The sequence below is a fragment of the Pelodiscus sinensis genome, chromosome 20, assembly GCF_049634645.1.
Source record: "Pelodiscus sinensis isolate JC-2024 chromosome 20, ASM4963464v1, whole genome shotgun sequence".
In the NCBI taxonomy this organism is placed as follows: Eukaryota; Metazoa; Chordata; order Testudines; family Trionychidae; genus Pelodiscus; species Pelodiscus sinensis.
In genome coordinates, this window is record NC_134730.1 from 16,555,237 (window position 1) to 16,570,193 (window position 14,957).

Here is a 14,957-nt window from a genome sequence, read left to right on the forward strand (position 1 = left end):
TGTCACACAGTTTACTCACATTTACCTTGTGCTCCACTATGACTCCCAGGTCTCTTTGGGTATGTCTACACTACAAAGTTAATTCGAACTAACAGACGTTAGTTTGAATTAACTTTAATAGGCGCTATACACGCGAACCGCTAGTTCAAATTTAATTCGAACTAGCGGAGCGCTTAATTCGAACTAGGTAAACCTCATTCTACAAGGACTAACGCCTAATTTGAATTAACTATTTCGAATTAAGGGCTGTGTGGCCACTTAATTCGAACTAGTGGGAGGCTAGCCCTCCCCAGCTTGCCCTTGTGGCCACTCTGGGCACCACCAGGGAAACTTGTCTGCCCCCCTCCTGGCCCCGGAGCCCTTAAAGGGGCACGGGCTGGCTACGGTGCCCGTGCCAGGTGCAAGCCTGCCAGCACCCAGCCAGCAGACCCTGCACCTGGCACGGCACAAGCCAGCCACCCGCTGCCACCCAGCCCTCCGCCTCTTCCCGGGACCAGGCTGGCAGCTCCCGGGACCCTGCTCGGGTCCGCAAGAGGCGGGCACCCACCTAGTCTAGAGCGGACATCATGGACCTCATCCACGACCTCCGCACTAGGCACAGGAAAGTGGCCATCTAGGGCAGGATAGCTGCCAGCCTGGCCATCCAGGAGCAGGTTTGCCTGAAAATCAAGGTGGTCCAGTGAGACCCCCGACCCTGAGCCCTGAACTTAGAATGTCCGTACTGGGTCAGACCAAAGGTTCATCTAGCCCAGTAGCCTGTCTGCAAACAGCGGCCAACGCTAGGTACCCTGGAGGGGATGGACCGAAGACAATGACTGAGCCATTTGTCTCGTGCCATCCATCTCCAGCCTTCCACAAACTTTGGCCAGGGACACCATTTCTACCCCCTGGCTAATAGCACTCCATGGACCCAACCTCCATGACTTTATCTCACTTCTCTTTAAACTCTGTTATAGTTCTAACTTTCACAGCCTCCTGCAGCAAGGAGTTCCACAGATTGACTATTTGCTTTGTGAAGAACTTTCTTTTATTAGTTGAAGCCTGCTACCCATTCCTTTCCTTTGGTGTCCTCTAGTCCTTCTATTATGGGAACTAATGAAGAACTTTTCTTTATGCACCCTCTCCACACCACTTATGCTTTTATAGACCTCTATCATATCCCCCCTCAGTCTCTTCTTTTCTAAGCTGAAAAGTCCTAGTCTCTTTAGCCTCTCTTCATATGGGACTTGTTCCAAACCCCTGATCATTTTAGTTGCCCTCCCCTCTCCCACCTCCTTTTCCCAGTCTCCCCGAGTTTTGTTCAATAAAGAGAGTTTCTATTTTTGAACACGTGTCCTTTATTTTGTACATCAGGAAGGGGGGCTAGGGAGGAGGAAGTGGAAGGAGGTGAGGGAGGAAAGGGGTACAAGCCCCCGATGGGGAGGACTGGGGTGGCTCTGCGGGCTCCTCGGGGTGGAAGCTCTCCTGCAGCCCCCCAATTGCCTCCTCTCCCCAGATGGCAGCCTGCGGCAAGTGCAGCCGGGATGATGGCCGAGTGCTGTGATATGCTAAGTGTGGGTACTCCGGGCACTCCAAGCCAGGACTGCTTTGCAAGCGGGGCACCCCTGAGAACTGTCTGTCCGGGGTGTGGGTCGGGACCCTTTAAGCACAGCCCTCGGCTAGCCTGAGACAGCAGCTCCACGCTCTAAGTCCTCATCTGATGCCCTGCCGGCACTGCTTCCGGCCATCCTTAACCTCTGTTCAGGGTGCACTCCGTGTGGACATGCTAGTTCGAATTAGCAAAATGCTAATTCGAACTAGTTTTTAAGTCTAGCTGCGCTAATTCGAATTAGCTTAGTTCGAATTAACTAATTCGAACTAAGTTAGTTCGAATTAGCTCTGTAGTTTAGACATACCATTAGGAGTTCCTCTTGCTTATTCCCCATACTTCTGTTGTTAGTATACTGACAACTAAGATAGGGTATGTCTACACTAGAAAGTTAGTTCGAACTAACGGATGTTAGTTCGAACTAACTTTCCTAGGCGCTACACTAGCGCTCCGTTAGTTCGAACTTAATTCGAACTAACGGAGCGCTTAGTTCGAACTAGGTAAACCTCATTTTACGAGGACTAACGCCTAGTTCGGACTAGCTAGTTCGAACTAAGGGCTGTGTAGCCCTTTAGTTCGAACTAGTGGGAGGCTAAGGCTTCCCAGGTTTCCCTGGTGGCCACTCTGGCCAACACCAGGGAAACTCTATTGCCCCCCTCCCGGCCCCGGAGCCCTTAAAGGGCCACGGGCTGGCTACTCACTTTGTGCCAGTTGCAAGGCTGCAAGCACCCGTGCCTGCACAGCCTGCACCTGCCACAGGATGAGCCAGCCATCCGAGGGTTCCCAGCCCTCCACTGCTCCCCACGACCAGCCTGGCGGCTCCCGGGAGCCTGCCCGGGGGCGCAAAAGGCGGGCGCCCGCCTGGTCAAGTGCGGAGATCGTGGACCTCATCGAGGTTTGGGGGGAAGCCTCCAATGTCCACGATCTCCGCACTAGCCACCGGAACGCGGCCGTCTATGGACGCATGGCTGCCAGTCTGGCCGCCAGGGGCCACCAGCGCAGCCGGGAGCAGGTGCGCTGCAAAATTAAGGACTTGCGGCAGTCCTACTCCCAGGCCTGCCTGCCAGGGGCTGACCCGGAGGCCTGCCCCCACTTCCATGCCCTGGACCGCATCCTGGGGCCTCATGCCGTCCCTGCCCCCCGGGACGTGATTGACCCCGGGGCAGAGGGACCGCTCCTGGAGACGGAGGAGGAGGAGGAGGGCTCTGAGAGCCAGGAGCCTGCCGCCAGCCTTCCCAGGACCCGGGACCCCCGAGGCACCCCACAGAGCCGCTCGCCTGCATCATCAGAGGCCGGGGAGGCGTCCACCTGTGAGTACCCTCGTGTTCCCCTTATGTGTACGGGGGGCTGGGGCGAGAGGGAGCCCCGGGACCGTGCGCCTGGGCCTTGCCCACCACGGAGCAGCAGCTGGGGATCCTGCAGGGGCCCTGGCCTTGCAGAGGGGAGCTGGGTTTCACACACCTGGGCCCCTGGGGTCATTGACCGCTGGTCTTCTTGCACCACAGCTGCAGCACCGGGGCCTGCAGGGCGCACCACACCGCCTGCAGCAGCCGCCCGCGCCCGGGCAAGCAGGACAGCCAGGAACCAGGAGGACTACCAGAGGCGGCATCTCCGGTTCCTGGACCGACAGCTCCGTCTCCAGGACCACTGGGTCCAGGAGGACCTCAGGCTGCGCCAGAGGAGTCTGGAGGCCCTGGAGGAGCAGGGCCGTGCCCTGCGAGGCCACCTCCAGAGCCTGCTGGACTGCTTTCCATTTCCTCCTCCCCCTGCTTCCCCTCTTGCTCCCCCTCTTGCTCCCCCTGCTCCCCCTCCTTCTCCCCCTCTTGCTCCCCCTGCTCCCCCTCTTTCTCCCCCTCTTGCTCCCCCTGCTCCCCCTGCTCCTCCTGCTTCCGCTCCTGCTTCCGCTTCTGCTTCCTCCACACCCCCTGTCCTCTCTGCCCCCCCCTACACAACCATTCCCCACCGACGCCCCCGGACCCGCAGTGTGGCGAGACGGGAGAGGCAGCCGGACTCCCACCCCTGAGCTTTCCTTTCCCTTCCTCCCTTCCCTCCCCTCCCCTTCCAGCTCCCTTGTCCCAGGTTTCCCCCTCCCTTCTCCCACCTTCATTCCTCCCTCCCCCACCCCAGTTCTCTGAAATAAACAGACGTTTTTGTTTGAAAAACAGGTGTCTTTATTGTACAGTAGATAGGGAGGGGAAAGGGGAAGGGGGGGGGGTAGGGTGGAAGAAGGCCCCGGTGGGGCATGCAGGGAGAGGTCAGTCCTCCTCCTCCTCCACCTGGAAGCTCTCCCGCAGGGCTTCCCGGATCCGGATGGCCCCCCGCTGGGCTTCCCGGATGGCGGCGGTGCGGGGCTGACCGTAGTGTCCAGCCATGCGGTCAGCCTCAGCCATCCAGGCTGGCAAGAAAGCCTCCCCCTTCCGCTCACACAAATTGTGGAGCACACAACATGCCGCCACCACGGGAGGGATGTTGTGCTCGGCCAGGTCCAGACGGGTGAGGAGGCATCGAAAGCGGGCTTTCAGTCGCCCGAAGCACCCTCCACCACGATGCGGGCCCTGCTCAGCCTGTTATTGAAGGCCTGGCGGGAGGGATTGAGGTGCCCCGTGTAGGGCTTCATGAGCCACGGCTGCAGTGGGTAGGCGGCATCCCCCACCAGGCAGACGGGCATGTCCACGTCCCCGACCCTGATGTGGCGGTCGGGGAAGAAGGTCCCGTCCTGCAGCCGCTGGCACACGGAGGAGTTGCGGTACACCCGGGCGTCGTGTGCTTTGCCGGACCAGCCCACATTTATGTCCGTGAACTGTCCCCGGTGGTCACACATGGCCTGCAGGATGACGGAGAAGTACCCCTTGCGGTTCACGTAACGGGACGCCTGGTGTTCCGGGGCACGGATGGGGATGTGCGTCCCGTCGATGGCCCCCCCGCAGTTGGGGAAGCCGAGGGCGCCGAATCCCCGGATGACGGCGTCCGGGTCGGCGAGGCGGACCACCCTGCGGAGCAGCACCCGGTTGATGGCCTTGACCACCTGCGGAGAGAGACACAGAAAAGCGTCAATCAGTGGGGCGCCCGGGTGGCTGGGAGCGTGCGTGTCCTGGCAGTGCCCCACGCCCCACTCCCGGAAGCAACCCCCCTGGTGGCGTGTAGTACGGCCGGGACAGCCCGACCCCTCTGGTGTGGGGCGCTTTCGCCTCCTCCCGCCCCCCCCTTTGTCCCTGGGGCGGCCCATCCCCTCCTCGCAGCCCCCCTCCCCCCCGGCTCGGTGGCCGACGAGTGCCGTACCTGCATGAGCACTGCTCCGACAGTGGATCTCCCCACGCCGAACTGGTTCCCGACGGATCGGTAGCTGTCCGGCGTGGAGAGCTTCCAGAGGGCGATGGCCACCCGCTTCTGGAGGGGGATGGCGGGCCTCATGCGAGTGTCCCTTCTTTGCAGGGCAGGGGCGAGCCACTCGCAGAGCTCCAGGAAGGTGTCCCTCCTCATCCTAAAGTTCTGGGTCCACTGTCGGTCGTCCCAGCGCTCCAGGACGATGCGGTCCCACCAGTCGCTGCTGGTGTCCAGACGCCAGATGCGGCGGGGCACGCCGGTGCCGGGGCGCCGCCGCGGCTCCTCCACGGCCCCCAGGGCGGCCAGGCGGAGAGGCAGGGGGCTGACGTTCCCCAGGTGGTGCCAGGCAGCCTCGAGCCATTGGTGGCAGGCTTGCAGCAGCAAGTCCAGAACGTGCACCAGAAGGTGCAGGGCGAGCCGTGGCTCCATGTTGCCACCTGCGGCGGTCCCCCCCGAAGGGAAGCACCGACACAGACGGGCACAGAGACCGACGCTTTGCTGTCCCTCGGCGAGGTTGGCAAGCAAGCAGGAAAAGCTGAGAACCGGCTGTCCAGGGGGGGTCCCTTTAAGCACGAGCCTCAGATAGCCTCAGACAGCAGCCACACAAAGCAACTGCTGACCTGATGCCCTGCCAGAACCGGTTTCAGCTGCCCTTAAATGCCCCCCTGCGTCCAATCAGTGTGGACGCGCTAGTTCGAACTAGCAAAACGCTAGTTCGAACTAGTTTTTAGTTCTAGATGCGCTAGTTCGAACTAGCTTAGTTCGAATTAACTAATTCGAACTAAGTTAGTTCGAACTAGTGCTGTAGTGTAGACGTACCCATATTGATTGGTTTCACCTGGGATTAAGCAAGATGAACTGTAATAAACTTTGTATTGATGTCATTGAAATTTGCAAATTTTATTTTGCAAAATATACCAACAGTTTTTATATAATTCCACCTCATTCATTTGCATCTCCAACAGAGAATAGAGAACACTTGCTCCCCCTCAGCACATGGCCGGCAAGGAGCACATGGACAGATTGCTCTTATGTCCCAATAACTACTAGTATTAAGAGGATTTAAATGAAATAAAGAGACAAGGTGGGCCCCAGCATTTTCTTGTGTAATGGAACAGCTGGATTTTTTTCCATGGTGCCATTAATTACCAGTTATTCAGAGCAGGTAATTCATTTTTATAGCTTTTCAGATTATCTGTCTATCCCCTATACTGGGATTCACAGAATCTGAGAATTCTTATGCTGGATGCTCTTGTCGCTAAGGGGGAAAAAATCTTCCCAAGATGAAATGAGTGATATTGATCTTAAAATTCTATAAAGAAAGTGCTAAACGCTGGCATATTATATAAACTTCTGTTGTGTATTCCTTTATGTTCCACAGTGCCGTCCGAAGGTATCACACAAATAATGCTCTGAAACTGCCCTTTCTATTCTTATTCATTTGAAAGGTTTCCTTTTGACTAAGTACACTTAGAACCCCCATGAACAAACAACCAAAAATTAAATAAATTAGTGATTTCCCCCTTTCATCCCACCAACAGGATTGCCAATTATGGAATGGATATTTTGTATGGTCAATAAACATTTTTTTGTGTGCTGTCATTTCCCACACATCACTTTTTCAGTAATGGAGGTTATTGCTTTTGCTTGTGTTTCAAATTACGTTAAAAGTCCAACTGTGCAAAATCAATGTTTCAGTCAATCACATTTTAAGCTGTACTTGATAGCACATGTTCTTCCTATCATAATCTGGGTTATCTCCTTCAAAATTTGATAGAGCCAAAGCCTTGGGATCAGATAAGAAATATTAATGTAGTGTGCAGTTTAAACAAATCAATGTAGCACTCTGCCCTGAATGCTGGCAAAGTAAACAGCTGATTCACATTTGGCATGCAGCAGTTCCAACTACTTAGGTTGGGCAAAGTCCCTGCTATTTGTTTTCATATACGGTGAACAAGTAAAATCCTTTGCCATTAGTTGCTTGGAATCCTTAAGAAGGCAAGTGAGTTGGATTCAGATCTGTATAGGTACAAAAGCAAATTAATCTTCTTTGTAGGTAAAAGTGTAATTCTGAGAGGCAATGATTCCCAAAATCATTGCTTGAAAAAATCATCCAAGCACTGTTTTCTGCTTTATCTTAGCCTGAAATGGGGAACTTTCTCTTCCCGACATGAACATGTATTTTACATCCCAAATAGAGTTTGAGTGTTTTCTTAAACTGAACAGCTATTTATGCTTCTAGCTTTATATGAGGAGAGAATGATACTCACCAAATAAATAAAATGCTGTACACAGGGAAAATAGAAAGCAACATAGTCATTTTTAAAGTCTCAGTGACAATATATTTAAATACTATTTCTCAAAAAAGGTAAGTGTTTTCAAGAGTGGAAAAAAAAAAAAGCTGAGTTGTGTGTCCTATTTTGCTTCCCGTGCATGTTGTCAAGCTTGGTGAATTTTTTAGCAGCTGTCAAAGTAAATTTATTACAGAAGGAGGTCTAAGTTCTTGTGTAATCCAGAAGGGAAAAGCCCTACTGACGGCTTTACTTCATCTTTGTCTTTACAACACTTTAAAAGCTTCGCCTAGTTAGGATTTTGGGAATAGTATTAGTTGGATAGTCTTCAGCTGCTAAAGATTGTAGTGTCTGTATTTGAAAAAGAAGTGCATGATGGCTTAACTTCCAAACTACCTCTAACACCATCCTGATAGAGAGTATGGCTATTCTGAATATATACCCTGCTACATAGGGTGTAATTCAGTTGTGCTGCCTGGCCCATGCTACCTAAGAGCGCTTGCCATGATGTAAAGGGCCCAGTGCTCTGGCCACTCTTCAGGTGCAGCAGCTGCATTGGCCACTTTAAATCACCAGGGCATCTGCCTCTTTCGCCCTCCCGTCCTTCATCAGCAGTCCTGTGCTCGTGTAAATGGGATAGGCATGAGGCCATATAATTCTAAATGGCCATGTAGTGGGGTGATTAGGCCACCCATTACCCCCGGGGAGGGAATCCCCCTCCAGGAGCCATTGTGGACACAGCCTAGCCCCTCCCTATCACCTGACTGGAAGTCAGTGGGCAGGGCTAGGATTATAAAGAGCCAGGCTGAAAGCTCAGTCGGGGCCCAGCTTCAGTGGGAGATAGAGGCCTGCCCAGAGCTCCCTGCCACAGAGACCTGGTTAGGCCAACCAACCAACCAGCCTGCCCTCTGACTCAGAGGAACCGGAGGCCTACACCGAATTCCCTGAGAGGGAGACTGGGGTGGGGACTGGGCCTGCAGGGAAGGACCCCGAGGACCTGCCTGAACCCGAGGACCTGCCGGAGCCCTGACACCCGCCTGTACCCCGGGTCCGTGTGTGCCTGCCAAACTGGCAGGCCCCGCCAACCGTACCTGGGAGCCAGGAGGACCTGACTGACTGACCGGTGGGACCTCCCTGAATCCTGGTGCCAGCTGGCACCCCCGAATCCTAAGAATCTGCCAGAGCTGCTGGACAAGCAGAATCCCGAGGACCAGCCCAGACAACCCTGCCTGCTGCAGCCAGCCTACCTACCTGGAAGCTGCTGAGGCTTGGATTGGGCCGCCGGGACTCCTGCTGGAGGAGACCCTCCTTGACTCCCCAGGGGACCTGCTACAACCACAGGTACCCGCTGAGGGGGAGGAAGGAAGTGGCACAGGGAATAGCTTGGGCTGGTAAAAGCCCTAGGTCAGCACGTTTCGGGCTGGAGCCCCCGCTGTGCCAGCAGCAGCTGTCCTGCTGCTTCTAGGGCCCTGGGCTGGTGTGCAGTAGAGTGGGTGGGCCTGCGTCCCCGCCACCCACCTATTTGGTGGCAGTCTCTCCCTCACCACCTCTGTAGGTGAATGACCTGCCCAGCTCCTGAACCAGGAGCTTCCCTAAACTTGAGTGTTTGCTGCCACACCCTGAACCAGGGCCTGGCTCCCCCTGGTTGAACTGATACAGTGGTCGTTTGCAGCCCAGCCTGTACCCAGGCCTGGGCCTTTCATACTGTTTAGGGGTTTGCCCTGCCTTGCACCAGGGCCCGGGCCCAGTTTCTATGTTTGCTGCCCCCGCCGGTGACAGGCTTGGGGCCTCAGAACGCACGTACTGTGTTTGGACTGCCCGACCTAGAAGAAGGCTTGGGCCTCCTAAAGTGGCAGGACTATTGCTGCTGCCCTGCCCTGAACCAGGGCCTCAGGACTATATTGAACTTCTTCCCCAGTGGCTCGGACCTGAAGCAAGGCCGGGCACTTGAATGGTTTGCCTCTTGCCCTGACCTAACGTAAGGCCAGGAGTTGAACTTTGGGACTAGAGACTTGGGGGGCTATTTTTAAGAGGCTGCGCAGTGGGGTGGACGCGCCGCCCACTGAACTGGAGGCAGAGGACCCCCTCCAGGAGGCCTACCGGCCTACAGGCCACTACTGTTAAGAGACCAGAGTTTCAGGCCATCTTTACATTGAGTGCCTCTTACACTGCCAGTGACATAAAGAGTCCTTACTATAAATAAGAATCATGGCCTACTATACATTATTAGGGATGTTAAATATTGGTTAATTGAATAGTTGATTAATCTCATGAATTCTTGTCGGTTAGTTGACTAATCTATAGTCCCTGGACAGCCCTTGTCTGAGGGGAAGGGGTCTGACCTCCCAGACCCAGCATGAGCCGGGTTGCCTTCCCACTGGGCTCCTAATATACTTTAAATGCAGAGCTGCAACATGGGTAGGTCCAGGACCCAGTGCAAGTTGGGACTGAGCTAGGCTGCTGCCAGCTTGCTAAAAAATTTACTGGGAAGAGGTTGGAGGGAAATGCATGTAGTCTATAGCATTAACCGATACGCTTCAGCTTATCGGTTAATCGACTATACTATTACATCCCTACACAATATGGGAACGTCTACACCAGCTCATTAGTTCGAGCTAGGTAGGGTAATGAGGTGAGGAGTAATGATAGTTCGAATTAGGATCTTTAATTCGAACTACCTACTCCATGCCGCGTGTAGCCTTGGACACGGAGTTCGGACTAAGGGGGATTTTAAAATGGCGGCACCCAGGAACATGTAAATGAAGCCCGGGATATTTAAATCCTGGGCTTCATTTGCAACTCCGCTTGCCCTCATTACCCTACCTAACTCGAACTAACGAGCTAGTGTAAATGTACCCTATGTGATCTGTTTAGAACATCTGCCTGATTAAGGGATGGTCTTGAGGGGGGATGGTCCTGTGGGTGAAACTCTTCAGTATGTTGACTGTAGTTCTCAGCAACATTCCCTAGCCTCTGGATTTATTAATGCAAGAGTCAGAATGAGTCTTTTCAAGGTGTGATTCAACACTGTATTTTGCAAAAACTTTCCTACAAAATTAAAATTCAACACACCAAAACTCCAAGACCAGTGGCTCTCAACCTTTTCAGACTACTGTACCCTTTTAAGGAGTCAGATTTGTCTTGGTAACCCCAAATTTCAACCTCACTTAAAAACTAAGTCAGACATAAAAATGTAGAAATACCACAACACATTATTATTGAAAATTGCTTCTGTTCTCCTTTTACCATAGAATACAATAAATCAGTTGGAATATAAGTAGGGTACAGGTTGCATCTTCCTGAACTGGGACACTCTGGTCCAGCAACATCCACGGTCTGGCATGACCAAGAATGTTCCTGGATGAGAGATCCCCAGAGCAGGAGGGACAGCAGCTGGGAGCTCAGTGCAGCCCGATGAATCTGGTGGCAGCAGGACTGCAGCATTCCGGGCAGCAGCAGAGTGTGATCATTGATGCCTGGCAGTGGGCTTGGACCATGGCAGCTCAGGGGGATCCCTTTCCAGGGCTGTGTCAGCTGGGATGGTGTTGGGGCTGCAGTATCCTGGATAGAGGTGGTAGCAGTGTGATTGGGGCTGCTTGCTGACTGCTAGCAGGCAGGGCTGGGGCTGCATCAACCCCATCTGGGCTGTGTCTCAGATCTTTGCTATGTGGTAGAATTCTGGCTCGTATGAGTCAGAAGTAGCAGGTACTAGGTGTGATGCTAGTTGTTTTCTAGGTTGAAACCTTGTTTGCAAGCTCTTTGAAACATGCATCTGTCTACAAACCCTGAAGCCATGTGTGTATTGCTCTGGGATTTCTTTTCTTTGAGTTGGTGACACACACACAGGTGAGAGTTTCATACCAGGAAAACTTTATCTGTTTTTACTGGTCTCTGTTTCACTTGTTCTTGTATAACATGGATCTTACACATTCCCCAAAGAAACTGTACAAGCCTGAGTGAATGTCTCTTACTCTTCTTTCCAGGGTCAGTAAATATTGCATTAGTCATGTTCTCTTTGCAAATACTATTTCTAGTTGATTCATAGATTTGTTTAGCATCTTAAAGCTGAACTATGCGTAGAGAATATGCATTTTGGTGTGTTTACTAGCTTAAGTTGTTAGAAAGGAAGATGATACATGTACTCTAGTGATAGTGTTAATTTTCCTTTTTATTTAATTTCATATTAAATATCGTAAGCATAGCTCCTTGTTAATTATCTCTTGTTTTAATATATTTTCTTCCACACCTCTTGGACTATATATATATATATATATGTGTGTGTTTTGTTTGTATAAGAAATGTCAACCTGCTCAAAAGAAAATTCTGACATCAACATGGATGTGCTGTCTATTGCCCCACCACAGTTAGGGAACCCAAGCTTGGCAAAGCCCTTCACTATGTCCTCCATGTTTTCCAGAGTCACTGCCCTCCATAGCAGAAGTGTATTGATTGACTTGGCTTCTTGGATCACAATAGCAACACTGTAGATTTCTCCACTTCAAATTGATTCTCAAGTGACCAGTCTGGCATTGCAAGTTTCTACAGGGCTATTGCTGTGTGCTTCTCCACTGTCAGAATGAGTATCATTCTGGTATTTTGTGCCTCAGGGTGGGGAAAAACAATTTGCAAAGTTTCGTGAAAGTGGCCTTATACATGCGAAAGTTTTGCAGCCACTGCTGATCATCCCATACCTGCATCACAATGCAGTCCCAGCAGTCTGTGCTTGTCTCACCACATCAGAATTGGCATTCCATTGCTTGCAGAGGATCAAATGCTGGCTGCATTTTCAATTCATTCAACTCAAGTGCTTCACAGAACAGTATGTTCATGGCCTCCTGAGAGTCTTCCTCATTCTCGTAGACCCTGAATATGCTTTGGACAGACTCCAGCATTAGGTGCACCAAGATTAATGTCAGCAGCATAACGGTTTGATGATGAACAAGAGCCATGATGGGTACATGTTCATGCAGCTATGGTGTTTGCATGGATAACCAGCAAGAGAAGAAAGAGTGCAAATGGACTGTTTACCATTCCAGGGAGAGAGGGATTAGACGAGTGCATTATGGGCCGCTGATCACATGTACTCAGAACCACCCACTGCACAGTTTTGGTCCCAGCGTGTCCTTGGGAGCATAATCCAGAATGCAAAGGGGCACAGGCACTGTGGGGTAGTTACCCCCAGTACATGACTCTCAAAGTCAATGGTAGCCATCAAACTGGAGACATGCTACTTAGAAACTTACCTTAAAGAATTTAACTTTATCTCATTGTGTAGCTATGCTCTTTGGTGCTTTTGATATTCTTACTTTAAGATAGCTTCAGACTGCAAAATACCAGACTGGAGTTAAAACCAGAAAACTAAGGGACAAATTCAGCCTTGAGCCAAGCATGCACAACTGTACTAACTGTATTAGGCTAAATTTAGTCTTAGGTTTAAAGTATGATTTGGAAGTTTGTGGCAAATTGTTCAATAGTAATGATTGCTTGTTCATTGATCAAAAATCAGTCAATCCAAGATTATTCCTAAATGATAAAGGTATGTACATGACAGCGCCTATTATTGGGTTGTAATGGAATTCCAGATGTTTGCATTCAACCAAGATCAGCTGGAGCACATTGTAAATACAGGAGCCTCATAAAAGGAAGGTTGAAGGTTTCTAAGGGTATGTCTACACTGCAGCCCTAGTTCGAACATGTAGTCATTCGGACTTGCAATTGAAGCCCGGGATTTAAATATCCCGGGCTTTATTTGCATGTTCCCAGGCGCCACCATTTTTAAATGCCCCGTAGTTCGAATTGCAGGAGGAGTAACAGTAGTTCAAATTAGGAGCTTTAATTTGAGCTACCTAGCCAATGCCGCGTGTAGCCGCAGGCAGGTAGTTCGAACTATGGGGCATTTAAAAATGGCGTTGTCCGGGAACATGCAAATAAAGCCTGGGATATTTAAAAACCGGGCTTCATTTGCAAGTTCGAATGACTACATTAGCCACCCTAGTTCGAACTAGGGTGGCTAGTGTAGACATACCCTAAGAGACTGGAGCCTGATTTTCATTTTTCAAAGATTTTTACTTATTCCACTCTCTCTTCACAATTTGCTTTCATAGCTACATTTTTCTCATCTCTTAGTGCCTCTAGAGGACTCAGGCTCCTGTTCCCAGGTAAAACAGAAATCTATTTCCAGCCTTTAGTAGACTTCAGCATTGACACTACTTACACCCACTGAACCTGCCACAACATTTTCCACTCAGAAAAGGATATTGGATTTGAAACTATATTAAGATTTGCAGAGATGGAGACATGTTTAAATGACAAGGCAGATGTGTGGCTGGAAAAAAGAATTATGCATATTTCTTTATATATAAAAGTCTTAAAATGACTTTGCTCCAAGGGAAAAACAGGAGACTTTTCTGATAACTGTTGAGAAAACAACCTCCAAAGTAGCAAAACCATGTGTCACGATCCTCCAAAATTCAAACAGCTATGCATGGCTTATTAAATAATTACAGTTATCTTAATTGATCCAGAATAAAAACACTGTGTACATGGTAATCACAGTTTAAATGTGAAATAGTGTCCATTCAGTGTGGACACTATTTTTCGAAAAAGCAGATCGCTTTTTCGATGTGCTTTGGCAGTGTGAACGCACTCTTTCAGAAGAAGTTTTTCTGAAGAACTCTTTCGAAAGAAGCCTGCAGTCCAGATCAGTGGTCTCCAACTTTTTTAAAGCATGAGATCACTTTTTGAGTTTAAGTGCAATCCAAGATCTACCTCAAATCCAAATATCCTTGCCCTGCCTCCTTTGTGCCCCTTCTCCACGGCCCCGCCCCTGCTCACTCCATCCATCCCCCACCCTCCCTCACTTTCACCAGGCCGAGGCAGAGAGTTGGGGTGCAAGCGCTGGTCTTGGATTAAGGTATTCGGAGTGTGAGAGGGGCGCTGAGCTTGGGGCCGGCAGTTAGGGTGCTGGAGGGGGTTCTAGGTGCAGGCTCTGGGAGGGTGTTTGGATGCAGGAGTGTTCGGGGGTAGGGCAGAGGCTTAGGGTGCAGGAGGGGGTTCATAACTAGGGTAGGGTTTCAGGATGTGGGCTCCAGATGGGCACTGCTTGCCTCATGTGGCTCCTGGATGGTGGTGCAGTGGGACTAAGGCAGGCTCACCCCTGCCCTGGCCCTGTACCACTCCCAAAAGCAGCCAGCAAACTCCATCCCAAGTCCTGTTGTGTCCCTGTCTGCTCTGTGGAGATAGGATACAGGCTGGGAGAGGTGGCACCTTGACATCAGCGAACCTTCTTTCCCTCCCCTGCCCTGCACAGCAAGCGGGAGGCTCCTGGGGGTGGGAGGAAGGCAGTTCCAAAGCAAAGGGCAGGAGGTGCACAGCAGTGGGGGTAAGGGCAGCTGAAGTGCCGGCACGTGATAGCCTTTTGGCCAAACCAGTCAGGATCACCTGTCAGAGGCTCCAAGATTACTAGTAGATCCCGATCTATTAGTTGGTGACCACTGGTCTAGATGTAGCTTCTGAGAAGTGTTCTGGGATGGCTGCTGGGACTCAGAGCATCATAGAACACTACAACTGGAAGGGACCTCGAAAGGTCATCGAATCAATCCCCTGCTCATGGCAGAGCCAAGTAGCTCTCCTTTTAATAGGCCATTACCTTGCCTGGTTACTCCACTTCTTCTGTACCTGAAAGATTGTTTATGAGTATTCCCAGCCTCACAACATATTTCAGTAACCCACACATAGCAAAACTTCAAATACAA

The 14,957-nt window shown here is 51.2% G+C and overlaps 1 protein-coding gene across 1 annotated transcript in view; it reads left to right on the forward strand.

The window, feature by feature from the left end:
- The first annotated feature begins 2,427 nt into the window (after nt 1-2,427).
- LOC142819178 (uncharacterized) overlaps nt 2,428-14,957 on the forward strand; it is a 29,905-nt gene continuing 17,375 nt past the window's right edge. The window contains exons 1-2 of the mRNA XM_075904268.1: nt 2,428-2,898; nt 3,094-3,413. Coding sequence (XP_075760383.1) covers nt 2,553-2,898; nt 3,094-3,413 — 666 coding nt within the window. The 5' untranslated portion in view covers nt 2,428-2,552. The remainder of the gene's footprint in view (nt 2,899-3,093; nt 3,414-14,957) is intronic.